The sequence below is a fragment of the Haliaeetus albicilla genome, chromosome 10 (genome assembly GCF_947461875.1).
Source record: "Haliaeetus albicilla chromosome 10, bHalAlb1.1, whole genome shotgun sequence".
Lineage (NCBI taxonomy): Eukaryota > Metazoa > Chordata > Aves > Accipitriformes > Accipitridae > Haliaeetus > Haliaeetus albicilla.
The window spans coordinates 15,163,047-15,181,877 of record NC_091492.1 but is presented as its reverse complement, the minus strand read 5'-3'; the positions used below and the strand labels follow the sequence as shown (position 1 = coordinate 15,181,877).

Here is an 18,831-nt window from a genome sequence, read left to right as displayed (position 1 = left end):
AAAGGATTGTTTCCTTTCAATAGGATTTACAGTTTGTAGACAAGAGTTATGTTCTGTGTTTGTATAGCAAGAGATACATCAATTTTAAAGAGTATTTTTAAAAACACTAGAAATAGACATGCTTGCTACCTATGTAACCACTGATCCATGACCAGCTGTAGATCTGCAAGCAACGCTTTAAAAAAAACAAAAGGCAAGTGGAATTTATTGCAGTTGGTAACTTCTAAGGCAGTAATGAAGTAAAAAATTTGAGGATACACTGGATTGCTGTTTAAACTAGTGGCTCATTCAGTATTTAGAACTGCTGCCAACTGAGTCTGCTGTTTAATTGTAGACTTCTTGATGGAGTTAGAGCAATGCTGCAGCCCCTCAGACAACATTCCACTTTTAGATGTACTAACACACTAGTTAGTTACTCACTTTTGGGTACACTATTGTAGTGTGTGTTTCTTCTGGGTTTTCCTTCCCTGCCCCCCCACTGCCTCTCCACTGTTCTTTGAATGATAAATGTATTACAGCATGGAAGAGCAGTAGGACCACTACTCTGTTAGTCCAAAATTAGCTTTTCCAACCTTACTCATTCTCCACATCATTTGACAAGAGATTTGTTAATGGTTTAGTGTCCTCCTTCAACAATAGATTCTTCTATCATTTTGGTTTGAGAAGAATTGATTCTGTGATTTCTGGGGAAGTTGTGCAAATCAGAGAAGTACTAACCACTGCCTAAGTGTGTTCAAATAAATACTCCTCCTGTGCCCAGATTCACTCCATCACTTTTGCCATTAGTTTTGCCCTCTATCTCTATTTAAGTTAAACTACCTGCCTTTATCAATATGGCAACAATTTATTGACAGTTGAGTTCTAGCTGGTCACTATTAATTTAATTATCAAAATATTTGAGGACCAGTTCTAAAGCTTTAATGTATTTTGTGGTGCTAAAAGAGGCACTTTAACATCCATTCAAGGTGGTTCCAGTATCACATTAAAGGTTGCCATTGAAGTCAGCAGGAGTCTTTGCATGTAAGTTAAAGTATTTATATTGACAGGTTTTTTTACAAGCATTTGCTTTTTATTACTTTCACCAAAATAAAGCATATAGCATACAATGTTTTCACACATTGAGGAGACAAGTAAGTGTATCTTGAATTCTTTAATGCATTGACAGCTTATGTAACACAAAGTTTTTTTTCTTCATGGATGTTAATTTTAAATGCAGCTGTTCGCCGTTTTTTTTTAAAAACAAACTTGTATCTTGTTACCATACGTTTCCCTTGTTAACTTATAAATGCTTAAATAACAGTTGGGAAGCTGCAGTGGTATTTATTGCTAGAGATAAAAATTTGCTTTATTAGGATGAAGCCTGTATATCAAGTTATCAACTGGCAAATAAAAAAAACAACCCTAAATGTATTATCTCAATTGAACTGATAAAGAAAAACTTTAAAATAACAACTCTTTAACCTTCACCTCCAATTTCTATGTAGAATAATAAAAAAAAAAATCCAATTTTCATATTTCCACACAGGTTGGTATGCATGTTAATTAAGGTATTTTCTGAATTTCACTTAGAATTTACAATAAACTTGTTTGTAATTATAAATAAAGGTATGAAGACAAAATATCATACTGCATTTCTCTTGAAGTTACCAGCTATATTAAATGCATAATTTAAGTTCATAAATACAATCCCATTCAACTTAAATATCACAGGACTAACTTCATGTGCTCAGAGTTTCATGCTGCATAGTTGAGAAAGGAAAAATTAGGTGGCACTTAGTATCTTTAATGGCACTTCTTTCAGGAAAGGATAGTATGCATTTGTATTACTAGCTAGGGTTGCTCTTCAAAACAGTATTTTAATATATGCATGAAAAATACATTGAACACTAAATAAAGCAACAATTCCTATGTTGTGTTTCAAGCTTTAGCTAATGGTACAAGGATCATCATTGTTTAGTTTCATTTCCCCTTCCAGCAATAAAGTGATCACAGCCTTACTCAAGTAGCTGCATGTTCCCTTTTTTCCAGCTGGGTGAGTATTGTAGAATGCAGTCATGTCATCCTGCAGGAGAGGGAAAAGATGTTTCCATTAGTGTTGATTATGTAAAGCAGCCAAACACAGGTGAACAAGAGGAACATCACAAACATGTTAGAAATGCAAATGTGTTTTTCAGACTCTAAAGCCACACTATAATTCTGCTCAATTTTGAGAAATCTCCCACACCTGAATGTGTGGAAAACAGTTTACTAAAATGCACTGTATATATTTCTTTACTGAATTTTCCAGTCCTGTACAGATACCACCTTCTTAATATTTTTTTAAAATGTAATAGATGTCAGAGAACAGCTGCTCTCAAAACATGCAGCTAGATGATTACTATGTGGTAACTTACTGTGCTACCACAGTATGATTGTGAGTCAGGTCCTTAGGTGTACATGTAGAGATACTGACTAAAGATTTATTTGGAAGAAAAAAAATTTTTTCTAAATCCAAGAACCAAACCACAGGTAGCACATGAACTAATTCATTAATCAGATCAACAAAATCGATGTCCTTCACTGAACACTGTTTTGCATAGTTAATGATGTTAAAACATCTGCTTATTCTCAAATTATATATTGGCTGCTATAATAAAAGTTCAACACTAATTCAGGAAATTGGTTACTTTTATTAAATCAAGTGCAGAGATTGTGGGTGAAAACATTAGACTTCTGTAGGTTTAGGGTGTGTTTGAAATTACTGGAGTAAATACTTTTGACATTTATTACATGTTAACAGGGAATTAACAAAGTTCAAAATATTTGCAAGTCAGTTTAATGGAAGAGCATAGTTCAGACAAATTAGGAATTCTATTAGCAACGTTTGTTAGGAAAACTTCAGACAGAATATCATCAGAACAATCCTAAATAGGCTACCCTTAACTGCCAGCAGGCATATACCTGGGAATAGGGGAGAGTCAGGTTCCACAAAATGTTAAATTAAGGAGTTGCAATTTCCAACAACAACAATCTTAAAGATACTATTCACAACTATAAATTGGGATTTCTTTCTAAGAGACAAAAAGGCATCATTCTAAGTAGATCTGGGCTTGGAAAAAATTCCATTGCTTTAACGGAGGCTAGCACAGCACCATCAAAAATCGGGTTTTGCATGGGATTTTTCTTTCTGTTTATAGCAATTGGGGACTTCCAGCTTGTCGCAGAAGGTAGTAGCATATTCAAGATACTGTGTGGAGCTGGCACTTAATAGCCATTTGTGTGGATGCTAAGTCTGATTTTGCTGTGGCTGCAAACACAGAGTCATTACCCTCCAAAATAGGCAGGCCAAAAGAATCACAGTTTCAAGAAAATTGTGTCCTTTAAAAAACAAAGGTATTATGCAAGGTGATATGTTGCTAAGGCTGGACATCTGGCTTGCTTTCAAATCTTACTGCAAAAAAGTGGCAAAAAAGTGAACCTTGAAACTTTTGAAAGAATTTTTAAGGAGCACATCCTTCCTCATCTTTTCAAGGACCTAAATTCAGCAACAGGAGGTGCTGTTGCATATCAATATGTTTCTGAATCAATAGATTATTCAGAGCCAGCACAGGTATCTCCAAATATATTGTGCACAATAAAATGCCACACTGAGTGAGGAAGATCATCCTCAGTAGCGCAGGGACTGGTCCCACTGCTTTACTCATATTTCTTCCTTCAACCAGTTCAATGAACCTGGCTTTATTACAGAATTTCAGAGCTTTGAGGCACCAAAACTTGTAGCGAGAATACTTAGAGGTCTTTAAAACAGAAAACCTAATATCCTAGTGAATTGAATCTTAAAAGCTACTTAATGATCAAGTTTCATGTATTTTGCATTTTAAGCCTTAGAGATTAAAAGCTTGCTAGGTCATGAATGCAACTCTAGTACAAAAATTAGTAGCTAAGAACAGTTTTGCATTTCAAGTTTTTACATTAGTATTGTCAATATGAGTTCTTTGGTTACTAAATATTTCTTAGCATCTGTATACATAAGATCCTAAGTTCACACTTCCTTGCTGAGCTTTAGGTTTTTCTTTTTTTGTTATTCTTAACTCTTCTCTGTTCTAGTGTCCCCCCTAATTAATTCTTTCCCCTTTAATAAGTATTATAACTATTTCAGCTTTACCCTGACTCTCATTTCAGAGCTATGTAACGTTGTGAGTGTTCTCCTTACCATACCAGTTTGAATTCACAGTTCAGCAATAAAGTATGCATCTTTTATCTCTGCTTATAGGTTGTTTGCAGACTTATGCAGCACTTGGGTATATTAATTTCTTATTTGTGTTCCCCTCTGAACTCCTATCAATTGCTTTTTATTCTGACTGCACAGAATTAACATTTATAACTAACTTCAGTAAGAATGATAAATTCTATAAGACTGTGATATTTTACTCACTTGTTTCTTAGCTCCCTTTGGACTGCTGTGATCTTTCTGAAAGTCATGAAATGCTTCTTGCACCACTTTGTCCAAGTCCACTTTGTCCTGGAACTCTAGCTCAGGATTTCTCTCCAAAATAACAGATATAACCATCAACAACTAGAAGGCAGAAGAAGACTGTAAGACTTTAAATCTGAGGTTTTTTGAAATTCAGGTTACATAAAAGCACTGTTAATAATTGCATATGCCCCTTTCAAGCAGGAAGCCATTTAATAATGGCACAGGTAATAGTGCACAGCTAATAGAATTCTGACTTTGATAAAAGAATCACTGAAAAAGCAGGCTTTTATGAAAGGTTACAATTTCTGGTGACTACCTAGTTAAGGGCACTGCATAAATGATTGACATTAACATCTAACTTTGCTGGGAGCCAGGGAAGCTATTTTCCAGTTCATTCAGTTCACTGTGTGGCTGCAAAAATGCTGGTGCTCAGCCAATGGAGAGGGTGTGTATTGGCTTTGTGTGGCGGGGTTTTGGTAGCAGGTGAAGGGCTACAGGGGTAGCTCCTGTGAGAAGCTCCTAGAAGCTTCCCTGGCTCCAAGTTGGACCTGCCTCTGGCCAAGGCTGACCCAATCAGCAACAGTGGTAGCACCTCTGTGGTAACATATTTAAGAAGGGAAACCTGCTGCGGAGAGGGGAGTGGAATGTGAGCGAAACACCTATGCAGACATGAAGGTGTACAAAATCAAACATAACCATCAGTCAAATTTAGTGTCAGAGACAGCACAGGATTTTGCAAGAAATAATCTCATGACATGATCCTACTCTTTGAACTCAATAGGAAAGCCCATTGATGTTAATGGAGCGGGGCTGAGTCCTTGCAGGATAACCTGTTCCTACAGAGAAAAGTGCCTCTCTAACCCTTTAACAGTGGTTGGCTTATAAACAGACTGATGAGGACTTGGATCCCTTCTAATAACAACTTAACCTACTTATTTTATAATGATGTTCTTGTAATTATCTAATTCCTTTTTCAATCTCATTCATGTCTCAGACTCAAATTTGTCATTTTGCAGTGAGTTCCATAGGTTTAATAACTGTTTTGTTGAATGTTTCCTTTTATTGGTTTTATATTTATGCCTCTACTTTTTAATTCACTTTACCTTTGTATATATTTTAAAAGAGAGCAAACAAGAAAATTCAATCTGTTATTGTTTTGGGTTTGTATGGCAGGGTTTTGGTAGCAGGGGAGGGGACTGCAGGGGTGACTCCTGTGAGAAGCTGCTAGAAGCTTCCCCAGCTCCAAGTTGGCCCTGCTGCTGGCCAAGGCCAACCCAATCAGTGATGATGGTAGCAACTCTGGGAGAACAGATTTAAGAAGGGGAAACCTGCACAGGGGGAGGAGAGTGGAACGTGAGAGGAACACCTATGCAGATACCAAGGTTAGTGAAGAAGGAGGGGGAGGAGTTGCGCTGGGGGAGGCGATTCCCCTGCAGCCCATGGATGTGAACAGTGGAGCAGATATCCACCTGCAGCCCGTGGAGGACCCCACGCCAGAGCAGGTGGTTGCCCCCAAAGATGGCCATGACCCCACAGGGGACCCACACTGGAGCAGTTCATCAAGAACTGCAGCCCATGGGAAGGACCTGCATTGGAGAAGTTTGTGGAGAACTGCCTCCTGTGGGAGTGACCCCACACTGGAGCAGGGGAAGGGTGAGGAACGCTGCCACTGAGGAGGACGGAGGGGCAGAGACAAGCTGTGATGAACTGACTGCAACCCCCGTTCCCCATCACCCTACACCCCTGGGGGGAGGAGGTAGAGAAAATTGGGAGTGGAGTTGAGCCCAGGAATCAGGGAGGGGTGGGGGGTAAAGTGTTTTAAAATTTGGTTCTACTGCTCAGTATCCTGTTTTGATTTGATTGTTAACAAATAAAATTGATTCTGTTTTTTCCAAGTTGAATCTGTCTTTTTCCCGTGACCATAATTGGTGAGTGATCCCTCCCTGTCCTTGTCTTGACCCATAAGCTTTTCATTCTATTTTCTCCTCCCTATCCCACCAGGGAGGGGGGAGGAGCGAGCGAGCGGCTGCATGGTGCCTTGTTGCCAGCTGGGCTTAAACTGTGACAGGGTGAAAAGCAGCAAACACGGAACCTCAGCATTTGATTTTTTGAGGCCTAATCACATATGGTATAATTGTACTATGACAAAGTTTATAAAAAACAAAGTCAATAGACACCAGTAAAAAAGTCTCGGTTCAAGAGATTTTACATTCCTTGTATCAGAAACAGGTTTAAAATAGGAAGGTGAACATGATGAGTGACCTGTCATAATAACTACAAGCAGGCAGTAGAGTCTATATTGGTCATCTTGGGTTTTGATAATTTTGTTATCTTTTATCAAAAATTGGGGATGTTCCAGCAAGCAGCATGACCATTAGCTGTTAGCCAGAATTGAGATGGATTTGATTTTACTGTGGAGGAATACTCACAAGCACCAGAGGCATCTACTTGGGAACTAACAATGAACGCTGCTGACAGCACAGATGTCAGTTACCAAGGGTACAGATGCTCTTGATCTGTTAAAAAAGTATACATTATGTGCAGTGGTGGGGAAGGAGTTTAAACAGCCTCTCGCTTTACTGTTAGATATGGGAACAGAAGGGAACTGGAAGTTAGTTGATTCAGTAGCATAAAGCAACTTAATAGACAGCCTCAGCAAAATGGGAAAGAAGACTCTATTGCAGGGCAAACTGATATTTTAGAGCAGTTTTTCCCTAGACCTAGAAAATTGTTAGGAAAAAGCATGGGCTAGGGACTTGAAGGAAAGCTACTTTGGAATTATTCTTAATAGTTTTCACCTGCTGTGACATAATTGTATTGGCACTGTCATTAATATTTACCTATTTGCTAAAGGGGAAGAACTTCAAGAACTTCTTTGTATATTCTGAACATGTTAACAGGAACCTGTTTAATCATACAAAAACTATGGAGAAACCCCTGAAGAAAGTGTTTGCATTTACAATGCTATTTCTTCAAATATTTGAGCCTTGGTTACTTTTTTTTCTTTTAGGCTGTAACATACTCATGTGCATTATAAAATTTAATTCATTGTAGGCCACAGACCTCTACAATAATTTGTCTATATTCCGGCTGGTCGATATTTTGCAGCATATCTTCAACTAGAAGGGAAAAATTCATTTCATACATGGTCATATCCGATAAGGTTGGTTGCTGAAAAACAAATAATACTTTTATTCAAAGACCATTTGCATTAAATCAAAACCACCCTCATCTAGAGCCTGTTTGCTTGTTGAATAAATAATACTCAACTAAGAAATATGACCACCGTAGGATCAAAAGGGAGCAGATTTCAGAGTCCAGGACTTGGAAAGGGTCTTCTAGACTTATGCTTTTATAAATGTGTTTTAATAGAAATAACTGACTTCCATTCTATTCTAATTATATTTTACTCAGAACCAAAAAGAAACCTTGAAAATGCCTTTTTTTTTTTTTAAAATCATTACAGGAACAAATTACCCTAAGTAATACATTATGGCATAAAATAGACATTAACAATAAAATAATTCACCATTATAGGCAGGTAGTGCAGAAATAACTGAGCATCTCTGCCAGTTTTACCTGTGGTAAAAATTTCCCTGCAACTATTAAACCATTAGGGGTTCTCTCTAAGATCTGCCACACCCGATCATAGAATCCAGCAGGAGTTCGGTTGAGAGAACCATCTATCTGTCTTCTGTTTAGCCAGCTTCTGTGGACAAAGAAAATTGAGAACTTGAAGTAAAAAAAACAACTGTTACAGATGCAGAACCAAGCCATGTTCTGTGGTGTAAGCCAGTAAACTAAGTGGTGACATCAAGTACATATTAATGATGCATATGCAGTATATGTTGTGCTTTCTGGTAAGTTATGCTCTAAAGCAAACAAAATCAAGATGCTTACATATAGAGGTTAGACTGTTACTCTTATGTGTGTGTTTGTGCTTTATGTAACTGGAATAAAAGAATTAACTGTGAAATCTATCCAGTGCAGTACAGTAACAGCAGTAGGCTGAATTCATCATGTCTTATCAATTTAAGTCACCATAAACTAAAACATACACAAGACATACATACCGCACAGTGACTTATCACAGCCAAATTTATACACACTGAAGAAAACCAGTATTTAACTGTAATATTAAAATTCGTTTTATCATACTACAATAGGAAAAACAATTCATTATATAAATACAGCCTAATGAAATTCTCCATCTATAAAATACAAAATGTAGTAGATAATGGATTAGAAGCACCTATCATCCCAATTTAAATACCAGGTTAGAAAAATGCCTTTCAACAGGATTGCTGAAGGTAGGGTTTTTTGATGGTGTGTAAAAAAACAAGTGGCCTGTAAATTTAGAAAAAATTCGACCAAATGGTTTTTGTTAAATGAAAGCTTTGCACAAACTTGAGTTACATTCTCCATAAATTATAAATTTTGTTTGCCTTCAGGAGCATACTGTCTGTTGTGTTGTTCCCCCCCCCCCCCTTTTTGTTTTTTACTTGCAACCATGAAGTCTAGAATTTAATTTTTGTATTTTTCCTTCTCAGTATTACTACAGTAATGGGGCTTTAGCCAAAATGTTTGAGACACTAGCAATGGAACTTTAAGAAGTGGCAGCCATGAGTATGATTTTAATTGGTGGATTCACAATACTGAATAAAGTCTTGTGTAGCAGTACTGCACATATTTGACAGAAAAGTTTTCCTAAAAGTTACTGTCCTTAGTTGTTTTTTAAATTTTAAGTAGAAAATGTATTTTTATATGGCAAGACAGTAGTGAAAGCTCCCCTAGGAAGCAAATCTCTGATGAAAAACAACTAATACTTTTGTGTCTTAGTTTAATATTCCTGTGAAATGTTTTTTAAAAAAAAGTTCCATGTCTTCTCAAGTCACAAACAGCTCTTTTATAACCTTAATAAGAGGGAACAAGTACTTCAGGAAGCACCTCATTTAGGAAAGGTGGAAAGTTTCTACATCTAAATCTTTGGATATTTGTAACACAGGAATCAACAGATTATTATTACACATCATTTACCACTGTGGATTTGTTTGGGTTTTTTTTTCAGGAAAACTATTTAAATTACTGCTTGGCAACATGGCTTTCTGTATTTCAAAGACCTGGTTCTTGTAGGCTGTTTGAAAAGATTTTAAAAAAAAAAAAAAGGAGGGGTGAAGGAGAGAAATGCCCTGGTCAACTTTGTTAACTTTTTCATTCTGCGAAACTCTGTAGCCTAGCTCAAATGAAATTCAGCACTAAAATTTTTGTTTTTTTGGTTTTTCTTCTGTTTGTATTGTAGATTAAATTGATATGATCAGAATAAAATTACTTGTCATTAAAATTACTTGTTTATGCAGACACCACTGTGCCTGATGAAATAATAAAAAGATCTTACATTGAAAAACCTTAATCTTAAATACTGGAGAAATTATGAGAATTCCTTCCGAGATCTGACCAGAAAAAGAGAACTCCAATTCAGACTACTCCCTGTGTGTTCTTACACTTCTCTTAAGTGTCCTGGTTTCAGCTGGGATAGAGTTAACTGTCTTCCTAGTAGCTGGTACAGTGCTATGTTTTGAGTTAGGTATGTGAAGAATGTTGATAACACTGATGTTTTCAGTTGTTGCTAAGTAGTGTTTAGTCTCAAGTCAAGGATTTTTCAGCTTTTCAAGCCCAGCCAGTGAGAAAGCTGGAGGGGCACAAGAAGTTGGCACAGGACACAGCCAGGGCAGCTGACCCAAACTCTCCAACAGGGTATTCCATACGATGCGACGTCACATGTAGTATATAAACTGGAGGGAGTGGGGGCAGGGGAATCGCTGCTCAGGGACTAACTGGGTGTCGATCGGTGGGTGGTGAGCAATTGCACTGAGCATCACTTTTATATTTCAATCGTTTTATTATTACTGTTGTCATTTTATTAGTTATCATTATTAGTTTCTTCTTTTCTGTTCTATTAAACCGTTCTTATCTCAACCCACGAGTTTTACTTTTCTTGATTTTTCTCCCCCATCCCACTGGGGGGGGGCGGGGGGGAGTGAGTGAGTGGCTGCGTGGTGCTTAGTTGCTGGCTGGGGTTAAACCACAACATTAAGTTTCTTAGTGTAGCTTCCAGCTAAACTAGAAGACCAAGCAAACAGTGTGTTTCCTTTTGTTGTTGTTTTATTTTTAAAAGAAAGAGGAAAAAAAAAGTATCACTAAGTGGTGGACCTTCTGAACACATTTGAGCTTTAGGTAATTGAGATATGCTTTATGAGAACAAAGGAGATATTTAAAATTAATACTTTAAAGCACTTGTGATACAATAGCTGTCACTGACTTACTACTGACTTCTAATTACTTGACCACTGCCAGGATCAAGCCAGTGTGCAGTGGCTTTTCTTCCTAACTGTATTGGTTTAACATGACAAATTAAGAAAAATTGTCTCATACATCACTTCTCAATGCAACACTTTAACTGCCAAAAATTTGTGCCTGCTATGACACTTCCATCTCATTCTCTGTACAGCTCCGTCCTTGGACTAGGACAAGAAAACATTAATAAAAACAAAAAGACAAGTTGTGACAGAAATAAAAAGTTGTTTTCTTAATACAAAGAAAGAAGCACTTGAAGATGTCAAAAATACTCCGATCTATCTAAATTACTATGGTAAGGAAGAGAGTCCTGTAAACTGTATGAGCAAGATGAGTTTTATAACTGTTTGGACCATTTAAAAAACAATGCTCCATTTTAAAAAGGCTACTTACAATCTTGTGACCTACATAAATAGGTCAAAAAGTTATCTGTGGAAGTCTCCACTCTGTTGGTGACGGATATATATATATAGTATCATATCCTGGAGCCCTGTGTAAGAGGTAGGATAATAGCAAAAATTTTACCCTCCATGAAAACCTGGAGAGGTTAGTTGTCGAGAGCCTTGTTAGGGAGGTAAATATACCACTAGCCCTTCATGTATGACAAATTAATTGGCAGTGATATATGATATCACAGTAGCAGAGATTTTTTCAAAAAATCACAACAGTAGGAAAAACTGTCACAGAAAGAAAATGGAAGGAGGCAGTCTTCCATATTTCCTGGCCAGAAGAGAACTTTTAAAAACAAGTCACCAATGGGTATGGAAAAATGAGCTACTAATACTGTACAGGAAGAAGTTAAAGATATGAAGTTTTGAGGAATATGCTGGCTAGATTTTGTACTTGGATAACCCACAAAAAAAGAATCTTCATCTTCAGAAAAACAACCACAGTGCTCTTTGCTGAGGCAGCTATTGTATGTTAAAGGAATCAAAAGCAGGAGGCACTGTAACAACTTGGGTAAGATCTCTAATGAAGGATAGTGCTTGAATTGCTTACTGTGACTGACCAAATGGTTTCCTCAATAGCATAATATTTAATGGAAAATGCTGCAAAGAGAAACCTAGGGTTGTTCTGCTAAGGTTTTACAGGAATAATGTCAACGTCAACATGAGTCAAGACAGCAACTAAACAGCAAGCATTAATAATGACAACCAAGACACTGAAAAGCATGTGGGAGATACAGAGTACATATAAGTCAGTTGGACTGAGAGATTCTACATCACCCAAATTAGATAAGCAAGAGCAGACACCAATTTAAGGAGCCTGTTTCTCAGGCATTACAGATTGAGGAAAAAAACAGAATGTGTTTTGAATGAAGCAGGAACATAAGTAGTATGACGTGTGGTATATTTCCTTTTTGTTGAGAGAAAAGGCCATTAGCCATTCAGTCAAGGACTATGGAAATTATCAGCAGTATTATGTGCTGAAGTTTAACTTAACTAGAAGTAAAACCTACAGGAGGACTTTTTGACTTTACTCTTATCAATGTAGTTAAGTGGAAATATTGTAATTCTAAATTTTGTCTTGCACACTTTGTATCATAATGAACACTTTTTTTGGTAGCTAGTTACAGCTTAGAGAAAAGATTACAAGTTTCAGGCAGCACCGCTATCTCTTGAGAATTCTAGAGAACATCTGTTCTTAATTCATATAATAAGCTAGAAGAAAGAGGGCACTGAACAGCAGACAGACTGTTCTTACAGGTTAAATAGACAGTATTGAATAATTTTTGGCTCCTTTCCTCACATCAGAGAATTCAGTGCTTCACATTACTGCCAAAGTATAGAGATCACTAGTATAAAGTAAGACTTCCACAAAGATAGAAGATGCAATATAAAAGAAACAATTGTAGAACCTACACACAGGTGAAAGAATGAAAAAGTGCATTTTTGCTACCTTTCCTTAAGTAAGTATATTACTGATTGCAGGTGCCTGGTGATTGCAGGTATATACAAAGTAGTTAAGAAATGAAAATTACTTCAACAGCCTATTATGAATGAAAACAGGTGCCACAAACCCACATATCTCATTACCTCCCCTGCTGCTGTGGTTGAAGAATATCCAGCAGAAGCTGTTTCACTTCACTAGGGGACATCTGGTATAAGTCCTTGGCTGGCATATCCCCAGCACGGATTTTCAATTCATACTTCATAGCATGGATAATCCATCTGAAGTAAAGGGAGGAATACACTTATTAATTAAAAACAAAGTTTCCAAAGATGAAAAATTAGTCTAATAAAATAGCTCATAAGAATTGCACATGATCCTGCTGTTTGGCTGTCAGGACATGCATAAAATATCAAATGAATGCTCTACTACTCTTAACCGTATGGTGGAATTTACTCAGATTCTGTGTTTGTTTGCAATATGATACAAACCAAAAGGGATAATGCATAGATTTTAAGAAATGGCTTGTGAAGCACGCTTGTCATAGGGAAGATATATTTGACCACATACTCCCCTACATCCCATGTTCATTAAAACAAACATTTACCTGCTTTTTGATGTCAAAATTCCTACTCCAAATTATGCTCTGACAGTGTATGCATTTTGCTGATGAGTTTAAAAAAAAACAACATAAAAATTAAATTATTCTACTTTTAAAAAGACTTCAGGCCTTTTTTTCTAGTTTTAGCCTTTGAAATTCCTTTTTGCAGTCTATCACTTTTCTTTCTTTGCTACTCCCTTTTGAAAAGATTTGATTAAATAAAAATATGGCAACACTGAAGATTTTTCAGCCTTAGGTATCAGAGAGGCAGAACTTTGCAAATTATTGAAGGAAAATGCTGAATTTTATTCTGCATATTATATAAAAACAGTGCTTCAGCCTCTAATATAGTATCAAAGTTGAAATAATGTACAGATACATCTGAAGCAAGATAACTGAGCATAGAGCTCAGTCTCTTACCATCAACGTTGCTTCAGTTCAGGTAGATATTACTATCAAAAGGGAGAAGAAACTTAACTAGTTTTTCTTCAAACAGTCCACCATACAACACCTGATCAAGTCTGGGTTACATCACAGAGTCTTACTCTATTTATCAGAAAATGCAGAGTATTCCTAAGAGAGTTACCTTGCATCAGGATAGCCACATTCCACAGGCATTTAATTCTTTAGCCTACAAGGTACAGAATGTTTTTGTTTATGTAAGTTAAGTCACAATCTTTTCTGAAGGATTCTTGGTAACTACACAGAATTCTGAGATGTCAGACCAACTGATTCAATGTTGCTTTAAATTTGAGGTTTCTAAGACCATTCATTGAAGGTGCAGGATACAAGAGAATATTAGGCAACGTGGACATACTACAGACTACATACACTACTTTTATTTGTTTTAGTGGGTGAATAGTGTCCTTCTCTTGTTACTAAGATAAACAAACACTACTGGCTTAGGAATTGGTTCTTTTTTCAGCAATGACTGAAATGTATCTCTGTAGAGTCATTCACTGTTATTTTCTCTTTGCAGTGGCCTACAAAACAGCAAAGTCAAGAGTGGACCTCCTACCAAACTCTTCACTGATAAGAGGTGGGTAGAAGTCAGTTGGTTGGAGGTTTTTACAGTAACAGGGCTGTCAGGAACTTGATCTATTTCAACATGAAACCCTGAAAACAAATCAATAACAAGACACTAAATCAAATCATTATCCAACTGGAATGGTGTCTCTGTGAGAAGGTTAATTTTGCTCACTGGAGTGGGTGATAACACCGAAATAAAGGAAATTGAATCTCTAGCATTAACCTTGGAAGAAATAAAAAAAATTGCAAAAAGGATTAGCTACAGAGAATGAGGAAGGGGAGGAATGAGGAGTAACATGTATCTGTAGAGGGTACAGAAATGGTATTAAAGTGCAAAAGGATAGATGTAATTGCAGTTAAATGTAATACACATGATTTGAAAAGTTTTGGGTGTTATGATGACTGGAATGTACTCCTAAAGTGGAAGTATGAATCTTGTATGTTAGAAAAAAGATTGCTGGTATCTACCTCAAATGCTGAAATGCTCTCTATGAAAAAAACACGGAAGATGGAACACTTAAGTTCTAATTTTAAAGCATGCTCACTAATTCTGTAAATCTCAGTCAGTAGCACCTGGCCTCTTCAAAGAAGTGCTTATTCAAATGCATCTGTCTCTTCCTAAACATGAAAAAATAATTAATTTCTGTAAATAGCAAAGTAAATGCAGATACCATAGAATATGGTAACACTCTAGCACAGACAATTTGTATGTCACCTTATCAAAGAACTAAATAGAACAATCCAGTAGGTAAATGATGTTTTAAACTTGATTCAGGTTTGTGGTTCCTAAGCTATCTATAGCTTAGCCTAACCTATTTAGTATAGAATTGGACAACTGTGTAGCTCAGCAACACTCAAGAAGTGTTGTGTGTGTCTGTAACAGGGATACAGTTCAGTTGCGGGGGGGGTGGGGGTGGGGGGGGTGTTTGGGGGTTTTTTGAAGAACAAAAAGACATTTTTAGCAACCTTATAGGACAAATCAGGTTTTTCTTTACCATGGCAGTTAAGTATTTTTGTGTAGAGAACTGCTCTTGAACAATGTCTTTGTTATGCCGGATATCAGATATTCAGAGTCACTGAGTATCAGAAGTATACCTTGGTGCCTTGAAATATTTTAGGAAAAACTGTAATGGTAAATACATTTGAACTGCAGAAGGCTTTTATTACCTGAAGTCCCCATTACAGACAACACTCTGAAAAAACAAGCTATCTTTTTAGGCCGATTATTGTGCTGAAACTCTGAAAAGAAGTAGATTAAGTACTTTGAAACACTGTTTCCAAGGGATTTGTTGCTCATGGTTGCCAGACTTTTAAGACTGATTTAGACAAGGCTATATTATGAGCTGAGCATTTACTAGAAACCAGAGAATGCAACTAGAAGCATATGTTGACCCAGAGGAGAATTGTGTCGTTTCAGAAGGGAATCAAATTCACGCTGCATCCTTCCTAGATTATTGCATTTATTCAGTCTCTACCTATTTGACCCAAACCTACATGACATAGGTGACTGCTCAAGTGAGCAAAGAGCTTATGAAGGCCTCATCCAGGAGCCTTAATCCTAGCCTGCACTTTTCCCTCCTCCTTCCTCAAGTCCTGAAAGTCTCTGACAGTAAAAGCTCTTACTGCCCTCTCTACCTCTTGATTCTTCCCTCCCTGCCAGCACAATACATCCCTAGCCTCCAGCCATGTCACTCTAACCTGCCCGGCAGGTGGGCAGGCAGCAGCACACCCTGTGTGCATCTACATTACCTGTGGGGTGCTGTAAAGGAAGAACCAGCATTTGGTTTGGTGTGATCCATTATGCTTCTAGGACTCTATGTCCACATCACATGTTTACCAGCAATAAAATTTGAGCTAGTTACCAGCCTTAAGCAGGTGCAGCACACCTTTACCTAGTACACGATAGAAGATTTCTTTAGAAATTGCCTTGCTGCCCATGCACGGAGAGCAAACTGTGAGCAGACTTTGTATCCACTCCGCAACTGGGAAACTGGATGGCACCCAGTGTGCCATATGTCTGCTGCCACGTAGGAAACTGTCTCAGGAGCACCACTAACACACTCAAGTGCATACTTTATTATTTCAAGTATGGATATGAGGCCAGCTGCAATCTAAAACAGAACCCCTCTAACTCACTGCATTGTTAGTGGAGACTCACTGTGTCTATGCCAGAGCTACACCCAGTCTGGTTAGCCAGCTGGTCACTGCCTCCTTGGCCACTAGGTGAGCCGGGCAGAACATTCTCTTGGTTGCCAGGACAGGGTGACCTGGAGGCAGCATACTTGCCACTGCTTATTTGCTGTACAGAATGCATCTAACCCCACTACACTGTTTTTGGTTTTAAAGCCCTAATGTGGTGGAGATCAAGCTTTGAAAAATCCTGTGGTTCACTGTATTAGCTGTAGGAAAGCTTCAGCTGGGCTATTACAAGAACTGCCCCTCTGCCACTTTACACTGTTGACTGGCAAATTTGAGATTAGTTGTGTACCGGTTTTTGGCACACTGATTTAAAGCAGGCTTCCTAGAAAGGTAAAATTGAAGTACACAAATTTTGCTGCATCATCTTACATACACCATTTTTGCAATGTAGCAACAATCTCTGTTGAAGTATGTATGTTCCCGTGCAATACTAGTAGTAAAAACAACAACAGATACTTCACTGACCCAATCCTTATCTTCAGCATGCCACTGAAAAGTTCAGGTGAATTTGAGATGATCCAGCCAACATGTATGACAAGTTCCTGCTGAACTACAGCTTCTCTTTCATCTTGTAAATGACATTTTTCATAGATGATGTTCTTAATCACTGCTGGGGATAAGGGATTAGAAATAACTTCTTCCTCTTGGCCAAAAGGTCCAAGTGTCACCTATGGTATATTGAAAACAATTCAGAAGATATGGACAGGAATAAAAGCACCATAGAAGCAATTCAGAAATGAAACTTCATGAACTCTACTTTTCTTGTTAAAATTTCACAACACAAAAATAATCTTATGTCAGTGACTGACGCTTGTTAATACTGTCAGTTGGATGCTATTAAAATAACAAAATTCACTAAAGGCCACAGTACATATGGAATGTATTTTTCCAAATGAAAATAAAAATACAAGACCACTGCTTTGGTTTCAAAACTGGCTATATAATGACAGCTCTACACTAGGTTTAGACAGTCTTTCATTTCTGACATTTCAGCTCTGGAGCTCACTTAAAATTCAGAATTAAATTCATAGTTTTGCTTTCTTATTTCTAACAGCATCCTAAAAATTATAACCTTCATTTTAAGAAAATAGATTGCTGGTACTGGATAGTTTAACCACAAAAAAGGAATTTTGCTAAAATTCTGATTTGCTTTTAATCTACTGTCAGTGTCAGTGAAACACAGCAACACTAATTTTTTCTCCTATAATAAAGATCATTATTATAAAGGGATCAATGAAGGCAAGTTAGGTTAAAAAGTTGAAAATAAACAGCTACAAATCATGCTGCATGCAGGTGCAGCTTGCTCTATAGCTGTGTAGCACCAGAAGCACATACCCAGACCTCAGTCTGGAGTAAGACAAAGATAAATTTGTCATAATAGCATTGCATATAGGTAAGTATACACAGATACATATTTTAATACAAAAATACATAATATTCAATTACTATTATTTGGAAACGGCTCTTCATGAACTTAATTAAAATTATTGTGCTGGAAAAAAAAAAGAAGACCTCCTTAGGAAAGGAAGAAACACTAATGATTAAACTTTGTTTGGAACAGAAAACTAAAATCCTGGAAGACTTTTTGCTAAGCTGCCACCTATCTGTTGTCTTACGCTCAGAGAGAGTGGCTACACCTTCATTAAGTAAGTTTTAAAAAGAAGCTTTATTACTTGACTCCATCTACTTTTGTGAAATAAGAAGCCATATATATAAAATCTAAGAAGTTATGTAAATCATGCCTCTTCCCTTCTTATTTAGATGCTGAACTGTCTTTTTAGTATTGTTCTGTCATTAAATAAAAGCAAATTTATTAGCCCATAGTATATTCAAGTATTAAATGTATCTTTATTTTCTCTGGATTTTTCTCCTTCAGTAAGGATTTTTTAAGCCATTGGGGTACCTTTAAAAGACGCATCAGAGGCCTTCAAAATTAAAAAGCCCATTTATTTAGTTTCTCTGTTATCATTCCTTAATACATTTCTCAGGAGTAAAGACTTACCTGCTTACCCTGAACTAAAACATTAGTAATAGATGGTGCAAGGCTGTCCACTAGTTTACCTAAAAGACTTGCTGCGAAGCGCACAACAGACCTGAGGGCAGAAAACAGAGCAATCCCACTACATATTAAAAGCTAGTTTAATGAATTCATATATAAGTTTGAAATCTGACACAGCAGAGATATCAAAACTAACTCAGTAAATACATACATTATTTATAAAGTAGAATTTGGATCAGATTTTATGTAATCTTCTACATGTAATCTTTTCATTTTTTAGTCTAGATATAGGTTAATGGATCA

General features: G+C 37.0%; 1 protein-coding gene across 10 annotated transcripts in view; it reads right to left on the bottom strand.

Annotated features, from left to right (window-relative positions):
* Positions 1-1,021: 1,021 nt before the first annotated feature.
* Positions 1,022-18,831, bottom strand: part of PHKB (phosphorylase kinase regulatory subunit beta) — an 89,674-nt gene continuing 71,864 nt past the window's right edge. For 9 of the 10 annotated variants that reach the window (XM_069793590.1, XM_069793593.1, XM_069793592.1 and 6 more), the window contains 7 exons: positions 18,532-18,622; positions 16,995-17,197; positions 12,847-12,981; positions 8,036-8,165; positions 7,520-7,627; positions 4,415-4,555; positions 1,022-2,062 (listed from right to left, as the gene is read on the bottom strand). In XM_069793590.1, coding sequence (XP_069649691.1) covers positions 1,925-2,062; positions 4,415-4,555; positions 7,520-7,627; positions 8,036-8,165; positions 12,847-12,981; positions 16,995-17,197; positions 18,532-18,622 — 946 coding nt within the window. In that variant the 3' untranslated portion in view covers positions 1,022-1,924. The remainder of the gene's footprint in view (positions 2,063-4,414; positions 4,556-7,519; positions 7,628-8,035; positions 8,166-12,846; positions 12,982-16,994; positions 17,198-18,531; positions 18,623-18,831) is intronic. The other variant, XM_069793591.1, reaches the window with a different exon arrangement.